The 23,192-nt window shown below is 39.1% G+C and overlaps 4 protein-coding genes and 1 pseudogene across 6 annotated transcripts; 4 read left to right on the plus strand and 1 right to left on the minus strand.

The window, feature by feature from the left end:
* Nucleotides 1–110: 110 nt before the first annotated feature.
* Nucleotides 111–2,966, plus strand: LOC133728503 (lysine-specific demethylase JMJ32). 2 transcript variants are annotated; one of them, XR_009855869.1, is made up of 4 exons: nt 111–1,061; nt 1,157–1,227; nt 1,315–2,168; nt 2,608–2,966. XR_009855869.1 is itself a non-coding variant. In XM_062155912.1 (3 exons), the coding sequence occupies exons 1-3, from the start codon at nt 217–219 to the stop codon at nt 1,458–1,460; spliced, it is 1,062 nt and encodes a 353-aa protein (XP_062011896.1). In that variant the 5' UTR covers nt 111–216; the 3' UTR covers nt 1,461–2,966. The 2 variants fall into 2 exon arrangements, 1 of the variants encoding a protein (XP_062011896.1); XM_062155912.1 differs by having other exon boundaries at nt 1,315–2,966.
* On the minus strand, nt 2,548–7,656 carry LOC133731053 (MDIS1-interacting receptor like kinase 2-like). Its single transcript, XM_062158524.1, has 7 exons — nt 7,474–7,656; nt 5,956–6,208; nt 4,730–5,809; nt 3,534–4,609; nt 3,353–3,491; nt 3,157–3,237; nt 2,548–2,924 (listed from the first exon to the last, which is right to left on the minus strand). Exons 1-7 carry the CDS (start codon nt 7,654–7,656, stop codon nt 2,548–2,550), a joined length of 3,189 nt encoding a protein of 1,062 aa, XP_062014508.1.
* A 2,638-nt stretch (nt 7,657–10,294) lies between these two features.
* Nucleotides 10,295–12,017, plus strand: LOC133732871 (probable glutathione S-transferase; annotated as a pseudogene).
* A 4,561-nt stretch (nt 12,018–16,578) lies between these two features.
* Nucleotides 16,579–18,487, plus strand: LOC133732306 (probable glutathione S-transferase). Of its 2 annotated transcripts, XM_062159833.1 has the most exons (3): nt 16,581–17,110; nt 17,523–17,628; nt 17,711–17,843. In XM_062159833.1, the coding sequence occupies exons 1-3, from the start codon at nt 16,796–16,798 to the stop codon at nt 17,713–17,715; spliced, it is 426 nt and encodes a 141-aa protein (XP_062015817.1). In that variant the 5' UTR covers nt 16,581–16,795; the 3' UTR covers nt 17,716–17,843. The 2 variants fall into 2 exon arrangements, with proteins under 2 accessions (XP_062015815.1, XP_062015817.1); XM_062159831.1 differs by having other exon boundaries at nt 16,579–17,110; nt 17,523–18,487.
* A 2,961-nt stretch (nt 18,488–21,448) lies between these two features.
* Nucleotides 21,449–22,392, plus strand: LOC133733599 (probable glutathione S-transferase). Its single transcript, XM_062161238.1, has 2 exons — nt 21,449–21,788; nt 21,901–22,392. Exons 1-2 carry the CDS (start codon nt 21,474–21,476, stop codon nt 22,243–22,245), a joined length of 660 nt encoding a protein of 219 aa, XP_062017222.1. The 5' UTR covers nt 21,449–21,473; the 3' UTR covers nt 22,246–22,392.
* Nucleotides 22,393–23,192: the final 800 nt, after the last annotated feature.

The following is a 23,192-nucleotide window of genomic DNA, read 5'->3' on the forward strand; positions in this document are numbered from 1 at the left end:
ACCTAAATATTGTTAATATAATTGAAAATAGCCTAAAATGTGGCATAAAAGTATCAATTATAATCGTTCAGTATCGAATAGTACGCACACCCGCACCCACCTAAACCCAAAATTGAAAAGAGGCCCAGCCGACCATTCTATTCTGTGCGTCTCTATTTCTGATTCGTCTTCTTCCTCGGTCTCACTTCACTCTGACTGACTCAGTATCCAACTCCAATGGAGGGAAAAATCGAGACATTATGGAACGAAGTACGGGAGCTCAATCTAGGCACCTCCGGCGAACTGGACCGACTCCACTTCCCGCCAACTCCACTCCAATTCCTCCGAGACTACGTCTCCCAAAACAAGCCCTGCATCATCTCCAACGCCACCCATCACTGGCCGGCCCTCACCCGCTGGACCTCCGACTCCTACCTCACCTCCGCCCTCTCCTCCTCCCACGTGTCCCTCCACCTCACCCCTCACGGCCGCGCCGACGCCCTCGTCCCCTCCCCTTCCTCCTCCTCCTCCCTCTGCTTCGCCTCCGCCCACGTGCAGCGCACGCCCTTCCCCGAAGCCCTCGGCCTCATCACGGCCAAAAACCACGCGTCGTCGTTCGTGGCCTACGCGCAGCAGCAGAACAATTGCTTCCCCTCCGAGTACTCGCCGCTGGCGGCGGACTGCGATTCTCACATCCAATTCGCCACCGAAGCCCTAGGTTGCCGACCCGAGGCCGTCAACATGTGGATTGGGGACGAGCGCTCGACGACGTCGTTTCACAAGGATCACTACGAGAATCTCTACGCTGTGGTCACGGGACAGAAGCATTTCCTCCTCCTCCCTCCCACCGATGTGCATCGGATGTACGTAAGGGAGTACCCGGCCGCTCAGTATTCGTATTCTCCGGTCACCGGAGAGTTTGAGCTGGAAATGGAGAGTCCGGCTAGGTCTGTGCCTTGGTCTAGTGTCGATCCTTACCCTGCTCCTGAGGACAGAGAAGAACAGCTCTCCAAGTTCCCTTTGTTCTTCAATGGGCCTGGGCCCTTTTGCTGTACGATTAATCCAGGAGAGATGCTTTACTTGTAAGTTTCGAATTGATGCATTTTTAGAGATTAAAGATTGTTGCTTTATTTGATATGAACAATTTTGTGTAAATGATATGGTGGAGTTAATGCAGGCCAAGTATGTGGTTTCATCATGTTAGGCAAAGCCCAGATAGCAGAGGACGAACTATTGCTGTAAATTACTGTAAGGGATCAAGCACTTAACACTTTGTAGCTTGTTAAGTTCAAGTTTGTGAATGGATAGATATTGAGGTTTGATTATGTATGGCAGGGTATGATATGCAGTTTGATATCAAGTATGCTTACTTCAACTTCTTGCAATCAATTCAATGCCCATTGATTGAGAGTCAAACGCTGGCCGAGACAGTGCAGGAGGATATAGATTCTGATGCACCAGAGAAGACTGAAGATGAATGATGGAATGAGTACCGGACCACTATTCTGCTTATTGGATAGTCGTTTGTGGGCTTTTCGGGCTGGGGAGACTGTGAGGTAGGGAAATTAGGTGAATATAACTTGTTGCTATTAAACATTTTGATATCTTGGAAATAAGATAGAAAGTTTAGTCTTTTTGAAGTTGGTGGTCATATTGAGGACCCTTTTAGTTCCTGTAGCTTCAGACTGTGAAGGTCACTCTTATAATTTACTTTTCTACATCTAACTTGAGATTGTGCTGAAAATGAATGATTCTCTTTTACCATCAGCTACACAGGATTATTATTTGTGTTGACATTCAGAACTGATTGAATGTATTTGGTCTAATAAAGTACTGCAAGCCAAGTGGTAGAAAACTGAGGATAGATTCTTGCAGAGTATAGCTAGAAGCCTAAAAGTTTTGCATGCCTTTGCTGGGTTATTCTTTGGTTTCTTATACAGTTGATTATGAGTGTCCTGCAATCTTCTCTATCAGTTCTTGAATAACACTGCATAATGTCTTTGATCATTACAGTCATGTACCCTATTTCATAAGGTATGAATCACGTTTCCTATAACAGGAATTCTCCTGATTTTCTCATGTAACAGGCTGGGCTGGCCAACAATGTTATATCCTCTGGTGTTGTTCACACACTGACCACCATGTATTTTCACAGTTTGTCCCATGCCTCCTTTTGACCAAGGACTCAGGTACTGACCTCATGCTCATTTCAGCCAACACATACCAATTTGCCTTTGGTTAAGGAAATTGACTTTCCTTCTTTACAGTGGCTTTGGCCTCTCTGGCAATGATATGGACATAGTAGGATTTACTCTTTTAACTTCTATCACTAAAGGAAATGTATTTCTGGCGGCCTAAAGTTCTTGTTTGTTTGTGTTGGTTCATTCTGTTCTAGTATAGAAAACAAACTTCTTGTTTTATCATACATGAGCCATAGCACACAAGCACATGAAGTAAAATTACAATAAGGAAACAATATTTCCTTTTCTAAAAGGAAAGCACACAGATAGTGAAATTTGTATAGGAAAAAAGCACATTCTCTTATTGCCAATTTATCAGGCAGTCAAACTATTTGAGAGTCAGCAATTCACCACATCTTATCATCTGTAATGGCTTTGACAAATGCAGCCTCTGAGTTTCCAGTTGTTGAGAAACTTGTTCCATTTTTGGTCGAGACTGAGGACTGGTATTCAAGCATGAAAATGCTATCTTCACAAGAGAGAGCAGTTCACCTGCAACTTCATCTGTAGGAGGGGAAATGCGTTTGTCAAAAACATCCACAATTAACATTTGATGGGCGGGTAATGCAGATGACAGTGAAGATGACCCAGATGATAAAGGTACGAGAAGATCTCCTGGATGCCTTCCCATAATTGTTTCCAATGTTACCACACCGAAGCTATAAACATCACATTTCTCGTTCACTGCCATTGTATAAGCAAGCTCTGCACACAAAAATTTTATAAAAATTGAATTTTCATTATTGAGATGCAGGTATCTTGTGATTATATAATGGACCATGTATAAAGAAACTAAATTATAATTATGCTAATTTCCAAGTCCAATTTTGAAGTTAGTAACCGAAACCAATCAGTTTAACAAGGAGACTACTACTGTACAAGAGCACAAAAATGTGATAAATATACAATAGTATAAAACAGCGAAAAACAATATTACCTGGTGCAATATATCCATAGGTGCCTGCCAGGGCAGTCCAATTAGCTGAGTCTGGGTTTAAGAACTTAGCAGTGCCAAAATCTGAAACACAGGCTTCATTATTGGCATTCAGTAAAATGTTCTTGCTTGATATGTCCCGATGAACAATTGGTTTGGAACCAATTGTGGTGCATGTAACATAAGGCATGAGTTACACCTTTGACAATATTCACCCTTTGATTCCACCCAAGTTCTTTAGCTTCATCGTCATTGCTCAACACTGTTGCCAAGCTACCCCTTTCTAGATACTCATACACCAAGAATGAGTGTTGCCTATGTGAACAGAAGCCATAAAGCTTCACAATGTTTCAGTGTCGTATCTCAGTCAGTGCACGTACTTCATTTAAGAATTCCTTCTGAAGTTTTTCATCGTCATTGCATAACTGATGGAGTTTCTTCACGGCCACTATGTTGGCAGATGACAAATTCACCTTGTAGACGCTTCCCTGTCCTCCCTGCCCAATGCAATATGTGGAATCAAAATCCTCTGTTGCCTTTATGATTTCCTCATACATCGCCTTGCCATCAAAGTTGAGTGTTGAAAAAGAAATCTTCTCATGTCTATTGTTTCTTTCGTCATCCTGATGCTTCTTTTTTCTAAATACTACAAAGACAATTATGAAGCAGGAAGATAGAAGTAAAAGTGTTGCCAGAAGAGAGAATGAGATCACATATACCAGTTTCTGGCCATGGACCTTTTTTGAACTATCTTCATTGCAGGGTTCCAAATCTTCAACGTTGCCACACAATCCCTTGTTTCCTTGTAATGCTTCTGGGGGAGCATCTTGAAATGCTTTGCTGTTGGGAAGTGGACCTTCTAACTCATTGTAAGATATGTCAACATACGACAAGCCACACATATTTCCAAAACTTGTTGGAACGGAACCAGAAAGATTATTGTGTGACAAATTCAACATCTCCAAACTCTCCATATTGCTGACTTCTGATGGTATCTCCCCCTCGATTGAGTTTTGACTCAAATCTAGTTGGGACAGTTGAGCTAACTTCCCCAAGTGAACAGGAATTCTTTGTCCAAACTTATTATTGCTCAAATTCAAGTAGTGTAGTTTGAGCAAATCACCCAGAACGCTTGGAATTGACGAGTTCAATGTGTTTCTTGATATATCAAGATATTCAAGATCAGTCAATGATCCAAATTCTGATGGTACACTACCTGAAAGTTGATTGCCATCTAACTTCAGCTTCACCAAAGAAGTCAATCTTCCAAATTCTTCTGGAATCATCCCATCTAAACCATTAGAAGAAAGATCGAGCTCATGAATTTGGCTTGCATTTCCAATCTCAGGTGGTATACTGCCAGTTAAGTTGTTTCCCGCAAGTAGTAAGGTTGTCAATTGTGGGCACTGTCCCCAGTTGCTTGAGATTTCACCATACAGGTTATTGTCGCTCAGGTCTAGAAATCAAAGATTTGGATAGACTCTAAAGTCTTCTGAAAGATTGCTTGTCAATTGGTTTCCATTGAGTCGGACTCTGAATAACTTTGTGCTAGTTTTCAAGCTTTTGGGAATTGGACCAATCAAATGGTTGTCTGAAACTGAAAAGTTTGTGAGTGATCCAACTTGGCCAATATAGTGGGGCAAATAACCAGAAAATTGGTTAGTATCCAAAAGCAGTATAACCAGCTTCGTAAGTTTCTCCATCTCTTGGGGGATGGAGCCGGAAAGTTGGTTATCACGAAGGTAGAGATTTGTAAGGTTTGTCAGGTCACCGAATGAAGTGGGAATTGAACCATTCAGTTGATTGATGCCAAAATCTATACCCAACATAGATTTCAATTTCCCAATATCTGTAGGAATAGCTCCAGATAGATTGTTTCCACCGAGATAGAGCCATTCAAGGTTTGTTAGGTTACCCAGTGATGTAGGGATCGAATCATTGAGATGATTATTGCTCAAGTTTAGATCTTCTAGAGACTTCAGGTATCCTAATTCTGGAGGTATAGAACCAGAGAGTTGATTGCTCCACAAGTATAACACAGTAAGCTTTCTGAAGATTCCAAAATTCGGAGGGATGGAACCAGAAAGGTTATTATGTTGGAGATAAAGAATAGTAAGGTTTGTCAAATCACCTAGTGGTGTTGGAATTGAACCAGTGAGGTGATTCCAGCCGAGATTTATACTCAACATAGATTTCAATTTCCCAATCTCTGTAGGAACAGCTCCAGCTAGATTATTTGCACCGAGAGAGAGCCATGCAAGGTTTGTTAGGTTACTAAATGATGTTGGGATAGAACCACTAAGATTATTGATGTCACAGTTTAGATCTTCTAAAGAATTCAAATATCCTATTTCTGGAGGGATAGGGCCAGAGAGTTTGTTGCTCCACAAGTGTAACACAGTGATCTTTCTGAAGTTTCCAAAATTTGGAGGGATGTTGCCAGAAAGGTTGTTATGTTGGAGATAAAGATGAGTAAGGTTTGGCAAATCACCTAATGATGATGGAATTGAACCACTGAGTTGATTATAGCTCAATTCTAGCTCCATGAGAGATTTCAGGTTTCCTATCTCTTTAGGAATAGTATAAAACAGATTATTACCACGGAGAATAAGAAAAGTCAGATTTCTTAGAAGACCGATTTCTGGTGGGATTCTCCCTGACAACTGATTATTGGTTAGATCAAGATACACAAGTTTGGTGAGGGAACTGATCTTAGGTGGGATGACATCAAAGAGTGATTGAAGCTGAGGTTCAGATATTCGAGACTGGGGAAGGAGGGGAACATAAATTCATGCAGCGTACCTTGTAAACCAAAATTGGAAAGGCTTATATGTTGCTCACGCTTCCAGCTTTGTTGCATAAAATACCACTCCAATGCCAAGTTTGCTTCTGGTTTTCCGGAAGAGTTCGTGGCATTACGAGTATTGGGACTATAGGTCCATGATGAGGTGAGATTATTCTGTGTTTGGTTTTGAAGGCTGTCTCTCCATTTGAGAAGAGCCTCTGCTTCAGAATTGGAATTAATAGAAGCAGAAGCAAATGCAAACAACTGAACCTGCTCAAGGCACAAGGTAAGGCAAACTAGAGAGCTAAAACAATCATAGAAACTTGAAGCTCTCATGGTTTTTTGTTTGTTTGGATACTGTTTACTTTGTTATAATACTTCTTCACAGGCTTTTATTTATAGAGGCCATGCATTATTGCTATCTTTTAATTAATATGGTTTAGGGAAGACTTTGGACTCCAAAGACTCAATGTCTTTATCCCTGCACCCATATGAAGTTAAATCTGGAAACATGTGAACTTCTCTAATTGAGTTCAAATGAAATATGAACTGGGAGCTAGTTTGGCAGGTTAGTCCCATATCAATCCGCATGCGGCATGACTATATGAAGTTAAATTTGGAAAAATGTGAACTTTTCTAATTGAGTTCAAAAGTAATATGAACTGGAAGCTAGTTTGGCAGGTTTGTCCCATATAAATCCGCACGCGGCAACTCCAAGTTGATTTAAGAGCACGTTTACTTACTTGGAATGAGAATGAATGATTACGGGGTAAAAACATTCCTGCGTTTACTAACATATAAAAGAATCGGAATGATTCCGGGTAAAAGAATTCCTGCGTTTACTAACACATGAAGGAATCAGAATGGGTGTAGGTCCCACCTCCTTATCAGGAATCGATTCCTGAATTTACGAAGGGGGGAGATGAGTTTAATAGCCCCCTATACTGAACGGAATCGGATACCTTCTTTTCTGGGAAAGTGGGAATGAAAAGTCATCAAAATAATACTCAAACCAGACTGTTTTTAAGTAAAGAAATGCATCTGTTGAGGAAAACCCCAATGACTGCTTTGCCTTACACTTAGTCAACAAATTTAATTTATGTATTGAAGACCTCGACAATTTTGAACTCACCCACACACATTTGTGAAGCACGATATATAGGAATTCGTTATAGAAAACAGTACTAGATTAACCTGAATTGAAAGTGCTTAGTTGCAGGGTAATTGTCTTGCTTCCTAGCTAGTATTTATCTGAGTTAGAGTCATAGCCATGCTTTCCATCTAACCACATGTTCGTCCTTTATTTCTCATTTTCCTTCAATGAAAAAAAAAATTACAGCAGTTGCAATCTCCTTGGAAGCTTAGAAAAATTCCATGAGGAGAAGAACAAATTAAAGTGGTGGTTGCAACTTCAAAAAACATAATGCGCGCAATAGCTAAAATGAGCCATGACTTCAATGTCATGCACTTTATTCTCTTCTAATTAATCTCTAGACCTCCGTCCACTTCCGCAGTCAGTATGAGCTGCTTCTTACCATAACATGATATGTCAAGATCATAACTAGAAGTTGATCTGTAAATTGTCGGCAGCAAGGTTTGATCAACTCCAGATCGTAGTACTCTTCCTCAAAAATTGTATCCAACATTTTGGTCTGTTGGCGCTTGCGCACTGAAATCATCTGTGGGACAGCTACTTCAGTACTGACTCTTTCCTCCATTACAGATAGGCTAGAGAAACTGAGGAAGAGTTCTGGGAAGATAAGCATGGAAGATTGAAAGAGGAAGATGGAGAACCGGGAACGATAATGCGCACCTTCTTATAGGGTTACTTAGACTGAAATTGGCTAGCTGTAGCTTTCATTCGGTCGGCACGTTCAGTCATTTTCATGCCTTCTGGATCTTAAACGTTTTGGGGTTGCCACACCTTATAGGTTAACCTGTTTTGAGGGTACCATGCAAGATACGAAATTGACGATCCGTAATATTTAATATTATCGTACCAAATCCACCTTCCTTACAATATATTAACCTAGTGAGTTTAATTTCCACATACAATGTACATAAACCAACTATAAACTCAAACATTATGAGTTTGAACCTTCACGAGTAAGAACACCCCGATTTTCTTGTGGATTACGGGGAATACATGTCTATTAAATTAATCACCTAATCAGATCTGGTATAATCGATCGGTGAAGATCATAACTAGAAACAAGAAATAACTTTATAAGAATGAACTATACATTGTATAGTCCAAAAAAGTGGATTAGTACGTACGAAATGTAAGGTTTCCTTTTAGGATGGACCAGTACGTACGGGTGTGGATAGAATCAGCAGCTTAATCGGCACGGCATTCTTAGAAGGTGACAAGTGAGGCCAATTTATGACTCTCTCTCGATCTCTCCATATCTATCAGTACGAACTGTAAGATTCAACATGATGTGGAATCACATGCAGTGTTAATAACGATAGATCATGCGCCCCTAACGAGTTAAGTTTTCTTCTCAAATTCAAAAAAGAGAAAGATACGAACAGCTTGAATGAAGAACTTTCATGTTTCTTCCCAATTTCTTGATTATCAGAGATGAACATATATGGCTGAATGAGGTAGCAGCACCCTTTCTAGTTAGAATTGAGAAGGAACTTTTTAGTTTTGCAAAATTGGATTTCCAAAAAAGAAGAAAGAAAAAAATAAAGAACGAAATGAAAACAGTGCCAAAAAAAAATTTCTTTTGCCATATAATGATATTTTTTGTTTTGTTTTTTAATCAAACCCAAATCGGCGACATCATTCATCTCAAGTCAAAATAGTCATTACACACCATTCCGCTTGTTGAAATTCATGGTAAAACATCAAAAAGTAGAAGAAAGCAAGATATCTAAGAAAACTAGAAAACCAAGGAAGAAGACGATGTACTGTTTCTAATAAAGGATAAATTCTCCCTATTTATATTGACTTGCTTATTATCACTTTGATCTTTGACCATTTTTTTGACTTTGACCTATACTCTTAAGTCTTAACACCGCTGTCATCTATAGATAGACAAAAAAATGTATTAGTACGTACCCACAATGTTACATAGAACTATATCCACTCATTAGACATCAAATGCATCAAATACAAATGACGTGAATCCTTCTTTGGTACTACTCAAAAAGATTCACTAGAAACACATAAAAGTAAATAGCTCCCTAACACAAAAGTTAGGGAATTATTGAAATTAGACATAAACTACTAACATACTATAGGCTAAACTACTAACATACTAAAGAGCAAACACCCGGCCCAAGAGTGAGTTGAGTTAACTCAAAGTCCAACAAAGCGGGCCTGACCCAAGCCAAATCTCCATCTCCTCCACGTTGTAGTCAGACGTAGATCAGCTTTAGCGCTGCCTCCATGACCTGTGCAGCCACTCTCCATGCCACCACGACCCACGCTGCCACGAAACCAGAATCACACTACCCACCCTGCCATTTATGCAGCACCTCCACAACCCATGCCATGTCACCGGCGGTCCAGGAAAGCACAACAACTTTGAACAATCCGACCACAGTGCCTCAGAGACTTCGCACCGAAATCCACCGTTGAAAATCACCATGCTAGATCTTCGAGCAAATGACGCTCGAAAGGAAACCGTCCCCAAGCAATAGCATCAAAACTTCAGTCCGGCAGTAGACCACACAACATCAAAGAGGCTAGAGGCACCTTAATTTATAACAAAAAAATATTAGTAACAGTGTAACACAACAACAAAATGCCTAGCTAGCAGCCAAGGCTGCTTTATAATTTACACCGTACATGACATGTATCTTTGGTTTCTTGAGTGATGAAAGTGACCATTGCCAAAGAAAAACGCCTTTCATAAGACAAAAAATTATCATTCAATCGAAATAATTAAAGATAATTAAATCATGATTTGTTAATGAAAAAGTAGCAACAAATCTGAGGGATTAGAGAGAATAAGAAAAATTAATAATAAATTTGAGAGGTACATGCATCTTGATTATATTATTACAAAAGAATATTAGAAACACAACAGCATCTGCTCTGCTTTATAATTTACATCATGTACATCTTTGGTTTCTTGAGTGATGAAAGTGACCATTGTCCAAAAAAAAAAAAATGTCTTTCATAAAACAAAAAATTATTATTCAATCGAAATAAATCATGATTTGTTGATGAAAAAGTAGTGACAAATCTGGGTGGAAGAATCGAGCTAGGATTTCTTATGTGTATTATGCAAGAAAAAGAGGAATTGAGAATTCAATTCTCCCAGACCAAAAAAAAGGAATTCAATTCTCCAGGTATTAAACAATTCTGAGACAATATATAATGCTGGAGGCACCGAGCTAGTTGGTCACTCCTTGCTTGATCTAAAGTTTTAGTATAAATACTCACAGTTCACAATGTGTGATCCACCTAAGTTAACTGAACTTACATTAATCGTTATTCGAGACTTCAATGGCGAATGAGGTGGTGTTGCTGGGTTTTTGGCCTAGCCCATTCGTGGCGATGGTGAAGATAGCACTGGCTGAGAAAGGGGTACAATATGAGTACAAGGAGGAGGACTTGAAGAACAAGAGCCCACTTTTGCTGCAGATGAACCCGGTTCACAAGAAAGTGCCGGTGCTTATTCACAATGGCAAACCCCTCTCCGAGTCACTCATTGTGGTTCAATACATTGATGAGGTTTGGACTTTGGAAAGATGGGGCTCCATTGTTGCCTTCTGATCCTTACCTAAGATCCCAAGCCAAGTTCTGGGCGGACTTCGTTGACAAAAAGGTACGCTTTAATTTGTGCTTCGACTATCACTGTGATTTGTTATAAACTTATAATTGAAAAAATGGGGAATTCTAAAATTGAAAAACTAATTGCATTTTCAGTCCTTGTAATCTGGTTCTTACGTTTGAATTTACAATCTTTGCAATTTTTTGTCAATATGAGAAGAGAACGACTAGAGCAAATGGTCATGTTTGTGATTTTCTTCAAGTTCCACGTCTATTCCACCTCTTAAAGTATGAGTATAGACAGGTTAACTAAAACATGACAAACAAGTTCTCCAAAAAAAAAAAAAAAATGACAAACACGTTTTTTTTTTTTTTTTTTCATGCTAATTAAAACTAAGAAGACTAAAATAACGAGATTAAAATTACAAAACTCAAAACAGGATCAAAACTGCATTAATCTCATCAAAATACACGGACCAAAAGCATAATATTCCTCTGTATACTACATGCTATTGAACTCTTGGAAATTTCCAACCATGAGTGATGAGAAATCAATACAGATACATCCCATTGGGTGGAAGGTCTGGACAACCAAAGGAGAAGAACAAGACGCAGCAAAGAAGGAGTACCTTGAGAACATTGGGTTGTTAGAAGAAGAGCTTGGCAATAAGCCTTTCTTTGGTGGTGAGAACCCTGGATTTGTGGACGTGGCACTTATCCCTTCCTATAGCTGGATTACTGTGTATGAGAAATTTGGCAACTTCAGTGTAGAGGCAGAGCGCCCAAAGTTTATCGAATGGGCTAAGAGATGCATGGAGAAGGAAAGCGTGTCCAAGTCTCTTCCTGACCAGCAAAAGCTCTCTGAATTCAAGCCTATATAGTTAGTTTTTTTTTTTTTTTTTTTTTTTTTTTGAGGGAAATGGAATCAGGTTCCAATATATTACGACGTCAATGTGTCAAGCTAGAGGATGTCGGGAAAGCACTCATAGTACAAGTTCAAGCACAATACAGACTGCGAAAAGCAACCCAAATCTCCTACCAAAAAAATAAAAACCTAAAGGAACTACAAGGAAAAATAAAACTCCCTAATCCTACACTTTCCAAGAATGTGAACATTCAAGAAATAGATATAGGACTAGGAAATGAAATGCAAAACAAACAAGATAAAAACAAGCGAAAAAAGAAAAAACAAACCTACACAACCTGAAACAAAGCAACTATAATGAAGCATTAACGCCTAAAGACTCAATGGTGTATGTCTCTGCAAGCATCATAGCCAAAGCTTCATTGAGTCAATGTAGGTCTGTAACCCTAGCCCTCTTGAGGTAGGGCGTTCAGCTCCTCCGAAGACGGCCCTTCTTCTTTGGAACTTTCCCATCAATGACTGGGACATCAACTAAGCCTTCAGAAAACTTCAGGCGCTTCCCATCCTCACGCCACTCCTCCTCCCGAAGCCTTCTCACACCCAAAACCCTAAATGGGTGTCCAAGGAGACCATCAACAATAGGCCCAGAGCCTTCAAGTCCAACTGACCCAATACCCGGCCCAACAGCTCTCTAACTGGTCAACTCGGGCCCAACGGTCAACCCTAATTTGAAATTAGGTTTTCCCACCGAAAAACTCTGGGCAGCCATTTGAGGGTTCAGCTCCGTCCCTGCCTCTTCCTAACTTGCCACCTGCACCGCTGCACGGCTCTAGAGCCTTGCACTGGCACCAGATTCGCCGACCCGGACTGCATCGCCTCCACCAGAGCAAGAGACGACGGTGGGGTTTCCACCATAACATTGGACGACAACACCATTTCCTTCTGCAAAGCATTCGACAACAGAACCACCTCCACCGCCACTTCCTTCACCAACTTCCAGTCACAATCCCCTCCATCATGGGTGAAGAAGCCCCTTGCGAATCCCCCAACACTTTTCATAGCGAAAATTCAGGTCCACCGAAATCGCCGGCGAGAAACAAATCGTCCTCCGAGTCTAGACTCATTGGCACACATCATAGACCAATCAGATCCTCTGGGTAGCCTCCTTCCGTTGCAACGCCACATGATCAGCCTTCAGAAAAGTGCCTAGCATGTTGCCAAGCCAGGTGAGAGCCCGCACATTGCGCATAGCCACTCTTAGGCCAATCACCGCCAAAGTGCAGAGGAGCCTCTACCAGAGCCCCTACACCGTCATAATCAGCCAACAATAACATCGAATTGCTAAAATACCATGGGCCGCCATGAACACTGTGCTTCACTTCCTGCTCCTTGAATTGGAACACGAAGATCCCTCCCTCCTCTTCAAGGATCAGAACCCTCTCTTTCAGCCTCCACACTCCGGACATCGCCGTGGAGAATGATGGGATAACCACCAGTTTCTTGGTTAGCAGACGCCCACACAAGTAAAAAACACGAATCAGAGATCACATCTCCACCCCCACCAGGTTCACTACGGCGCGACCTCCTCCAATAAGGCGAGAGACGCCGCTGCACCCTCTGTCGCCATTGCTATGTCAAACTCAATTAGTCTTTCGGCTAGGGAGGAAACCCTAGCAGAGCAAAAGTCAACAATGTAATTCAAGCCTAGTTAGTTAGTTTCTCTATTGCACATTTTAACCTGCTTCCCCCTAATTAATCTACAAAGTGCTCTTATTTGTAAAACCAAATGTGCGAACGCCATGTAATAAGATAGAAAAGGAGCATCTAACCCCTGTAAAAGGTCATTTCTTTGTAGTTAATTTGGTTTGTTCTTGGTTTCAAAATATCAATTTCAACTTTGTTTGCTTCACATTGTTTTGCCTTTAGGTGACTGATTTTGTGTGACATTTGTGCTAATAAAATATGTCGTTGCAACATACCGATCATTCATGGTTTAGAAGTTGATCAAAACATTGTTTTAAATGTCACAATGTATTTTGATGACATTTTCATTTCATTTCACCACTTATGCTTCTAGTTTTAACACATTGTAACATATTTTTTTGAAGTTTTACTATTGCAGACTTCTGTTATAGTTTTAATATAGAATTAAATACTGTTTACTCCCTATACTTATAGGGTTTCATTATTTCAGTCCCTGACCTTCGAATTTCACCTAAAAAGTCTTTGAACTCTCAATTTCCTCCCAATTGGTCCCTGCCGTCAAAATTTTCTGTTAAAGTTGCTGAAATGTCTATTATGCCCTCACTTTTTTTTTTCTCTCTCTCTTTTATTTCTTTTTTTCATTTCACCTCTTGAAGGTCAGTGGATTGGAACCATCTTGATGAGGAGATGAACAGAAGGAGGCGAGAGAGTCGGAAGAAGAAGAGGTAAAAAAAAAAAAAAAAAAAAAATAAAGAGGAAGAGATTTTTTTTTTTTTTTTTTTAAAGTAATTGAGGGTATAATAGACTTTTTAGAGGAAGATAACGAAGTTTTTGACGGCAGGGACCAATTGGGAGGAAATTGGGAGTTCAGGGACTTTTTAGGTGAAATTCGAAGGTCAGGGACTGAAACGATGAAACTCTATAAGTATAGGGAGTAAGCAGTATTTAACCCTTTAATATATCTTCAACAAACATGATCTTACCGTATTGTACAACCTTGGAAAATGATGGACTTGCACAAATTTGCTTTCATTCTCATCGCACATCCATTGACATGAAATCATAGTACCCTATCTAGTAGAAAAATATCTGTGTTGTAACAAAAAGAAAAGAAAAGAAATCGTGTATAATGTGTAATACATTACATTCCAAGTTTCTAAGAAGTCCAATTTGCCAACAAACCTAAAGATAATAAAATGAGTTGTTCTAGTTCGACTTCTAAATTTGATATTTGCACCCCCATCTTTTTTCGACTGTTAATAAATTTTGTCAACTCAGATGAAAAGACAAATAATGACAAAAAGAGAAAAAGAAGGAAAAAAAAAACATATACTCATAACCTCAGCCAATTTTTCTTTTACTTTCAAAGTATTTTCTCCCAACAATCTCTCATGTTTAACCACAGACACAGTTCCGAAACCCTAAAGCCCGTTTTTTTTTTCAATTGAGAACTCGTGCTCGTCCGGCGGCGCATGACGTTTAGGCTGGCTCCAGCCTCGCCGACGACCTCAAGCTTGCTGCCGGACGGGCATTCGATCTGTAATTAGTCGAGGATGCTCCTTGGGTGGACTCTATGCTAGAGGGTACTAGACGGCTTCGGTTTTGAGTTTCTGGCATCATCTCTGATCAAGACCCGCGGCGGGCTCGTGCTAATCAAAACCGGTGACGTGATTCTGAATCGAGTCTTAATGGCATGGTTCTGAATCGGGTCTCAAAGGCGTGAGCTTGTGGCGGCGTGAGGCGGGGTGGTTCGAGTCGTAGCGATGTGGGATCGTGGTGGCGACGATCGTGGAGGCTCTGGTCGTGGCAACTCGGGTCAGGCGGACAGAGGCGCTGGTTTTGGTTAGCTTGATGGGCTCTGAGTTGGAACCCTTCCCTTTGGGGCTCTTGGGCTTCGTATTGTGGGCTGGGGTTGTTGCCCTAGGTCTTTTCTATGTTTTAGCTTTTGTCTTTTACAATAATTCCTTTTAGGACGCTATTGCACCTTTTGGGTGCACTCTACGTACTTCTAGCGCCTCTAGAGTAGTACTGAAGGAGGATTTCCGCTATCTACGTATTTCAATGTGTAATGAGTAGGTCTACTGTCTATGTACCACTGTGGGTACCATCACTATCTTCTTGTCTGTCTATAGATGGCAGCGGAAGGGTATGTAACGGCCTATTCTAGCTTGAGTTGAATGATATTATCGCCCCATGGGCAAATTAAAAAAAAAAAAAATCTCTCATGTTTGGATACGAAATGATACCTTTGTTGAAATTTTCAGTTTGTTATGATTTCCTATCAAGTTCCTTTTATGACCTAATTACATATACATTCAAAGGGCAGAAGGGATTCCAGGCATTAGATTATATAAAAACCTGCACAATCGATATGTGGGAGTGTGAAAGAAAAAACAAAATTAGGTTTATATATAGGTGGCGTGCATGCGCAGCGAATTGAGATAAGAGATGATCGAGGGTAAGTTTGTACCCCTATTTGAAGACACTGACCATTGTCTTCCAGGTCCTTCCCTTCCATCCCTATCATGATTCAAGTTAATTATAATTTCATTATCTTTCTACCCAGCTCTCTAAGTTTAAGATTCTAATTAATGGCCAGGAAAGTTTGGAACAAAATCTAAGGACGTACTACTCCTCTATATACAAGAATTTCGTATCTTGTGGAAACGGGACTCAGATCTTTCAGTTTCATCTCCATCCGACTAGGACTACCCTCTGGCTCCATAAACTGGGCCGAACTATTTCTCTATGGCGACAATAAATAGTTACTCCAAACATGACTGCTGGATATAGATAAAAAAAAAATAAAAAAAAAATAAAAACAATTATTGAAGATACATATTTAATTGTTTAAGGGTATATTGATAAAATTAAAGATGTGTACTTAGCTTTTTCAGTATTTAAAAAAGTAATTAGAGGTTTAATAAGTAGAAGATGTCAAAATATCAAATTTAGAGGTCCAACTAGAACCACCTTAATAAAATATATCCACCAGTTCTACTCCATTTGTCCTAAAAGGCTGGAATGATGACACGATATGACAAAAGAACATAATCAAATTAAGTTTTTAGTTTTGGGCATCTTATTGGGCATATGTTTTAGTTTTTAGCTTTTTAAAGTTTAATTTTCTTATACTGGCTATTTATTTGAACACAATTGTGAATTAAGTTTCCTTTCTTTTATCTGTCTGATTGGACCTGTTTATCAGAGTTATATTTTCAGCCCTTTGGGCTTGTTTTGGAGCGGCTTATTTGATCACCCGTTCTAGAAAAATAAAAAAACAGAATCAAATGACTAGTCCTACTTTATAATTATTATTTATATTATAGGATATTATTATTCAATCTTACTATTCAAAGAAAAGAAATTTAAAGATTTGTTGACGAAAGCAGTGACATTCGTGCGTGGAAGAATCTGAAATCCCAAACCGATAATTCTCGAGATACCAAAGCCAAGCCAGTCGATCACTTCTTCTTCCTTACTTTGAACTTGTTGACCATACTAGATTCTCGCACTTACTAGTTAAAATTTGGAACTGCGTCGATCAATCTTCAAGTTAATGGCGGATGAGGTGGTGTTGTTGGGATTCTTGCCGAGCCCATTTGCGGCGAGGTTGAAGATTGCACTGGCTGAGAAGGGGGTCGAGTATGAGTACAAGGAGGAGGACTTGAGGAGCAAGAGTCCACTACTTGTGCAGATGAACCCGGTTCACAAGAAAGTTCCGGTTCTCATTCACAATGGCAAACCGATTTGTGAGTCCCTCATTGCGCTTCAGTACATCGATGAGGTTTGGAACGATAAGGCTCCACTGTTGCCCTCCGATCCTGGCCTTCGGGCCCAAGCCAGGTTCTGGGCAGACTTTATTGACAAGAAGGTTAGTTGCTTTGTAATTAATTTGTTTTTGAAAGTATTGAATCGATGGGAAATTGATATGATTCTATTTTCGATCTGTTTATGGTTTTTGTTGAAGAATGAATACTTTGATGCTATTCTAGATAATTCCAACTTTTAGGTTATCACAAAATAAACTAACATGTTATGTACTCTGATCAGACAATAAGATTTAGTTATATCTGTCTTGGATTCATGTTTAAGTACTATTGTAATTAAGTTTGCCTCTATGACTGAGTTTTGGATATGATAATTAATGTAAGCACGTACAATATCAGTACAGAAATAGTAAATACGTAGGAAATTCAGAATCAATTAGATAGAGTACTTTGATTACTATAAAGACTTTTTTAGACAACCAATATAACCATCAAATTAACTTTGTGGAACCAAAGGAGATGATATGGGCAGCCAAAGAAGAAGAACATGAGGTAGCGAAGGAATTTTTTGATTGCATTGGGGTGTTAGAAGGACAGCTTGGAGACAAAGCTTTCTTTGGGGGTGAGACTCTTGGGTTTGTGGATGTGGCAGTTATTCCATTCTATAGCTGGCTTTCTGTGTTTGAAAAATATGGAAATTGCAGTGTAGAAGCCAAGCATCCAAAGTTCACTGCATGGACTAAGAGGTGCATGGAGAAGGAGAGTGTGTCAAAGTCTCTTCCTGATCAGCGAAGGGTCTATGACTTTAAGGTTGGGGGCATATTAACCAAGTTACCAATCGATCAAGACCTGTAATCAATTCTATCGATTATGAGCCTTTTGTGGTAAGTTATCTCATCTACGATCAAAGCACACTTGACCAGACCCCTGTAGAAAAGTCATGTAATTTTCTTTGTGGTTTGGTTCCTTATACAAATTTGGACCTACAAATTTATATTGCCATCTTACGTATTTTCTTTATGATAGAATAGATTCATGCTTAGGAAAGCGAAAACCAATATCTCAGATCATTATCCTGAATTTTTAAGATTGATAGATATGTTGTCGGAGTAAAGTTTGGGACAAATCCAGATAAGCTAGATGAACTATAACAAGCTTTTATGGCCAGCTTTTTAGAAATGTTCTTAGGACAAAAAAGATAGAGATGGACAGAAATTAGTAGAAGTTTATTAGATAAAGTGATTAGTTAACTATAAAGAACATGACTATGAATCAAGTAATTAATAATTTAGGCCATGATGATGACCATTTGGGTTTATGTGAGCCCCGTGAGGAGTTGGGATGAAATTGTTCGAGATTAATTTAGCGATCTTGATAAGTATTAACAATACTCGGGGGTATATTTCTGAATTTCCCTTGAAGAGAAGTCTTTAATTTGAGAAGTCTATAGTAAAATATGTATCAGGACAAGTTCATGAAATTTTTTCGGACACCGGAGCTAATTTCTACGATTTTCGAAAGTTTGGAAACAGATAAATTCTTTTTAAATATGAGAACTGTGCGATCTTGAGTGTCCATTCAACACCTCTTCATTGTGGTCGTCGATTTGTTTCTATAAATACCATAAGATAGGATCGAACGGTCCAGAAGAGTTCAGAAGAATTCAGATCACGCGACCTATTTCTCGGCAACCAGCGAAGGAAACCATAGTATCTCCTCCGTCCAGCCATTTCCCAACGGTGGACCACTGGCTTTAGGACTGTATTGACGTCGTGACCAAGCCTTGGGTTTCTACCGACGAGCTTCGACGAAATCAATTCGAAGCCGAGAATTTTCTGTCGTTCCGGCAGTTTTCTTGAGTTTTAATTCTAGTGACTCCGGTTGCCGATGATGACATGCGAGGTAAGGAAATGTCTTTCGAATTCGATTATGTTTGAAGAAATTGGTATTTGGGTGCACTCAGCCACTATCAAAACCGCTGTTCGTGGTGCTGGTTTTCAGTGTGGAGGCTGAGCACCCAAAATTCATTACATGGGCTAAGAGAGGTGCTTGGAGAAAGAGTGTTGCTAAATCTCTTCCTGACCAGAAAAAAGGTCTATGACTATAAGATTGGGAGCATGACCAAGTGATTTTAATTGAGCAAAGACAATCTGTGTCTCTTTTATTAATTAGATCAAGTGCTTAATTTGTGTGTTCTAACTTTGAAGTTCTCTATGTGGGCTAGTGACCAGTGACCAGTGACCAAGCTCCCTACAGTCATTTTCCTTTGTGGTTTGCTTAGAAAGTGTAGGGGACAATTTATTGTTAAAATTCTCTCATTCCCCCTTTGGTTTTTCTTTATACCTTCCTCTCGAAGAAAGGAAAATCGCATAAATTGATGAGGTCTAAACTTCCTGCCCAAGAATAAAATGGAGAAATGGAAGGTTGACTACTAGCCTTCTTTATTATAAAATACCCGAATGCAAAAGACACTACGACCACCTAAAGCTTCATATCTAAGCTCGTTCTAAAAATCGGTCTGGGCGCCCGCCTAGGCGGTGCCTAGGCGCTGGACGCTGAGTGACCGCCCCGATTTTGAGCTAGGCGACAGGGGAGATCGGGTTGCGTTTTGACGGGCGCCTAGGCGGGCACTAGGCGGCCTGGGCGTTGGGCTAGGCGCTGGGCGGGCTACTCGGATGCATTTGTTCTCCTCTCTCTTGCGGTTTCTCCCTCCTTGACGACACGATGGCTCTATTCTCTCTCAAGTCTCTCCTCATGTCGTCCATCAATCTGTAGTCCTAACATCACTATGTCTCTCTCCTCTCCTCAAATCTGTCCCTTTCTCCCTCCTCTTTAAACTAATTTAGTGCAAACCAAACCACACCATACAGAAAGATTGAAGTTTTGAGTTGGGTTTCGAAATCTCAACTGAAAAAGCAGAAGAATCCAGATGGGATTGTCACCCAAACTTTTGGGTCACAAGAAATTTGGAAAGAACTGATTTTCTGAGGATCAGATTTAGAGCGGGGAAGAACTTGGATAATCAAAATGGATGTAGCCATTTTTTTTTCTTTTATTTGCTGAGGAGAGAAAGAGAAGAGAGGGAGGGGGACACTGAAGTGAAGAAGACGACAATGATAATTGATAAAGCACGATTAGTACGTGGGGGATTCTGAGCCGTTGGATGTGGGGAGTGAATGAGTGATGGCAAGAATTTGTTCCTACAAAGAGGTATTTTAGGGTTGTATATCTTATGGACTAACTGCTGCTTGTTTTGTTTTGGGCTTTAATTTCTTTGGATTAACATGTTAAGCATGTTTTCCACCTCAACAAATAGGCATGGTTTGTTTTTTTTCTTTTATTCCCACACTTGAGATAGCTAATAGAGTTTTTCTATTGGAACCTCCAAATTTACTCACTTGACCTCTATACTTTTTACACCTCTTATCAAATTTTCAAATACTAAATTTACTCACTAAACCTCACTAAACTTCCTCAAATAACCTCACCTCATATAATTTGCAAACAAATTATTATCTTTAAAATAAAAAATTTAGTCATTTCAATGATTTAATCACTCTATAAATCTTAAATAAATATACATTTCTTAATCAAACTTGAGTTTCAAAAATTAATGTCTAATCAATAAGAAAATGCCATGAACTATTATCTTTTTTAATTTTTTTTTCTATTTTAGCTGTGCAAAAAAAAAAATGAAGAAATCATTTGTTTTTATTTTCCAAAAAAAAAAATCATTCTTTTTTTTAATGTTTTTTTTCTGTATTTTTTGTACCTCATGATTGATTATTTAAATATTTTTAGTTTTTTTTTTTTTTTGCAAATATAATGGATTGACTTAGAATTAGGTCATAAATCATAAGAGGATTTATTTTATTTTCCCTCACCAATATGCGTTCAACATATATATCAATATCATACATTTTTATGTCACATGATCTTAATCATATTTTTGATTCTTATTAAATATATATGAATGCTTTAATGAGTATGTAGTGAAATTGAAAAATGAAAAATTGAAAAAAGATAAGGAAAATAATAAGGAATACAATCTAATATTATTGAATTTGAAAGTCTACATAAAATAAATATAATATTTTTTTGGTATAATTATTGTCCTTAATAATCATTTTATAGTAGGTTATATATGTCATTTAATAATTCATAATAGAGCGAGGTCAAGTGAGCAGATTTGGAGGTCCCAATAAAAACTCTCTAGCTAATAATAAGTACGATGGTTTAATTCATAAATATTTTATTTCCTTATTTTGTTTACCTTCAATTAATTGTAGGACTTCTAATATTATTATTAATTTTATGTCATCAAAATAATTAAAAATATTAAAAAAATAAAAACCGCCTAGTCCCCCCGCCTAAGCCCCTAGGCGCTAGTCCTCAGGCCACCGCCCGACTAGCGCCTAGCGTTTTTTAGAACCTTGTCAAAAATTCAAAATCTTCAAACCCTTTTCCATGGCGGATGAGATTGTTTTGTTGGATTTCTGGATCAGCCCTTTTGGGATGAGGGTCAAGATCGCTCTAGCGGAGAAAGGCATCGAGTACGAGTACAAGGACCAGGACTTGATGAACAAGAGCCCACTCTTGCTGCAGTCCAATCCAGTTCACAAGAAGATCCCGGTTCTCATTCATAATGGCAAACCCATCTGTGAGTCCCTCATTGCCCTCGAGTACATTGACGAGGTTTGGAATGATATTACTCCACTGTTACCCTCTGATCCTTACCTCAGATTCCAAGCCAGGTTCTGGGCCGACTTTGTTGACAAAAAGGTAATTTACTGATTTTGTGTCAAGTAGGAATTAACATGTAGATGGAATCACCGATCGAATCAGGTTAAGCGTTTTTATGTCAATTTCTTAGTTAACCCTTAAAATTTTGCAGTTTGTTGATTGTGCGACTAAGGTATGGACAACCAAAGGAGATGAACATGAAGCAGCAAAGAAGGGCTTCCTTGAATCCATTAAATTGCTAGTAGGAGAGCTTGGAGACAAGCCTTTCTTTGGGGGTGAGACCCTTGGATTCGTTGACGTCTCACTAGTGCCTTTCTATAGCTGGCTTTCCGTGTGTGAAAAGTTTGGCAACTTCAGTGTTGAGGAAGAGAGCCCAGACTTCATTGCTTGGGCGAAGAGGTGTTTGCAGAAGGAGAGCGTGTCCCGGTCTCTTCCTGACCAGGATAAGGTCTATGACTTTGTTGTGCAATTGAGGAAACTTAAAGGCTTGGAATAAAAAGATGGCATCCGATCCCAAGGGAGCATGAAGGGCAAGTGATCAATTAGCAAAGAAAAAGCTATTAGAATTGTGATGACATTGTAACTTGTTATAGAGAAGAGGGACTTGAATATTATCTTTTAATTTCATTTTGAGTACTTATTGTTTTAGAACATCTCGAGTGGATATATCTTTTGGCTTGTGTTAAATTTAAATTTCACAGATGACATGACAACTTATCTAATTTTAGCTCCAACCAATATATCAAGATTGAATATTATTTTAATCAACAACGTACTTGATTTTCCCAATTTTAGACAGACCGCGCTACCAAGTTCCCCTTCTTCACTGACTGAAGAATCCTTCTTAATTATTTGATTTATTCTTCAAGCGATAGATAATTATCTCAGCATAAATTATATCCAAAGTCACCCAGCGTAAATTTGAGGTGAGGTCATGGTTATTAAGTATGAATCTCAATTATACTATGCATCAAACAAGAATAAAATATCTCGTTCTCCCGAAAATTGAATTAAGCTTGATAGATAAGTTGTTGCACTAAAGCTTGAGACAAATTCGATCAGCAAAGAGCTATAGGAACAACCTTTTTAAGGCAGCTCTTAGAAAAACTCTCAAAGAAAGACGAGTAATAGAAAATGTTGAGTAAAAGTTGGAGTGGTTCTTCCTAAAATTCATGTATTGTAACCAAAAAGTTAGACTTAACCAGCCGTCAATTGATACAAATCCAACTAAGAGCTATAAGAACAACCTTTTTAAGACATGCAGCATAGAAGAAAAAAGGCGAGTAGATAGGAAGATACTGATAATCAAATTTACGCTGATCCGGAAAAAAAGGGTGGTTGACAAACCTATAATTTTTTTTTTTTTAGTAATATCTACACTCCTGATTTCTTTTTTGTTCATTAAACTTTCCAAATTACCCGGTACCATCTTATTATTTTCCT

Source organism: Rosa rugosa, chromosome 2 (assembly GCF_958449725.1).
Source record: "Rosa rugosa chromosome 2, drRosRugo1.1, whole genome shotgun sequence".
In the NCBI taxonomy this organism is placed as follows: domain Eukaryota; kingdom Viridiplantae; phylum Streptophyta; class Magnoliopsida; order Rosales; family Rosaceae; genus Rosa; species Rosa rugosa.

Excerpts from the sequence above, each read along its gene's own strand:
- LOC133728503 (XM_062155912.1), top strand. The coding sequence starts at position 217 with ATGGAGGGAAAAATCGAGACATTATGGAACGAAGTACGGGAGCTCAAT. Across the intron at positions 1,062-1,156 it reads CCAGGAGAGATGCTTTACTT|GCCAAGTATGTGGTTTCATC; the intron begins GTAAGTTTCGAA and ends GAGTTAATGCAG. Across the intron at positions 1,228-1,314 it reads AACTATTGCTGTAAATTACT|GGTATGATATGCAGTTTGAT; the intron begins GTAAGGGATCAA and ends TATGTATGGCAG.
- LOC133731053 (XM_062158524.1), bottom strand. The coding sequence starts at position 7,656 with ATGGAGGAAAGAGTCAGTACTGAAGTAGCTGTCCCACAGATGATTTCA. Across the intron at positions 5,810-5,955 it reads TTCCAATTTTGGTTTACAAG|GGAGAATCCCACCAGAAATC; the intron begins GTACGCTGCATG and ends ATCAGTTGTCAG. Across the intron at positions 3,238-3,352 it reads AAGGGTGAATATTGTCAAAG|ATTTTGGCACTGCTAAGTTC; the intron begins GTGTAACTCATG and ends CCTGTGTTTCAG.
- LOC133732306 (XM_062159831.1), top strand. The coding sequence starts at position 16,796 with ATGGCGGATGAGGTGGTGTTGTTGGGATTCTTGCCGAGCCCATTTGCG. Across the intron at positions 17,111-17,522 it reads CAGACTTTATTGACAAGAAG|GAGATGATATGGGCAGCCAA; the intron begins GTTAGTTGCTTT and ends GTGGAACCAAAG.
- LOC133733599 (XM_062161238.1), top strand. The coding sequence starts at position 21,474 with ATGGCGGATGAGATTGTTTTGTTGGATTTCTGGATCAGCCCTTTTGGG. Across the intron at positions 21,789-21,900 it reads CCGACTTTGTTGACAAAAAG|TTTGTTGATTGTGCGACTAA; the intron begins GTAATTTACTGA and ends AAAATTTTGCAG.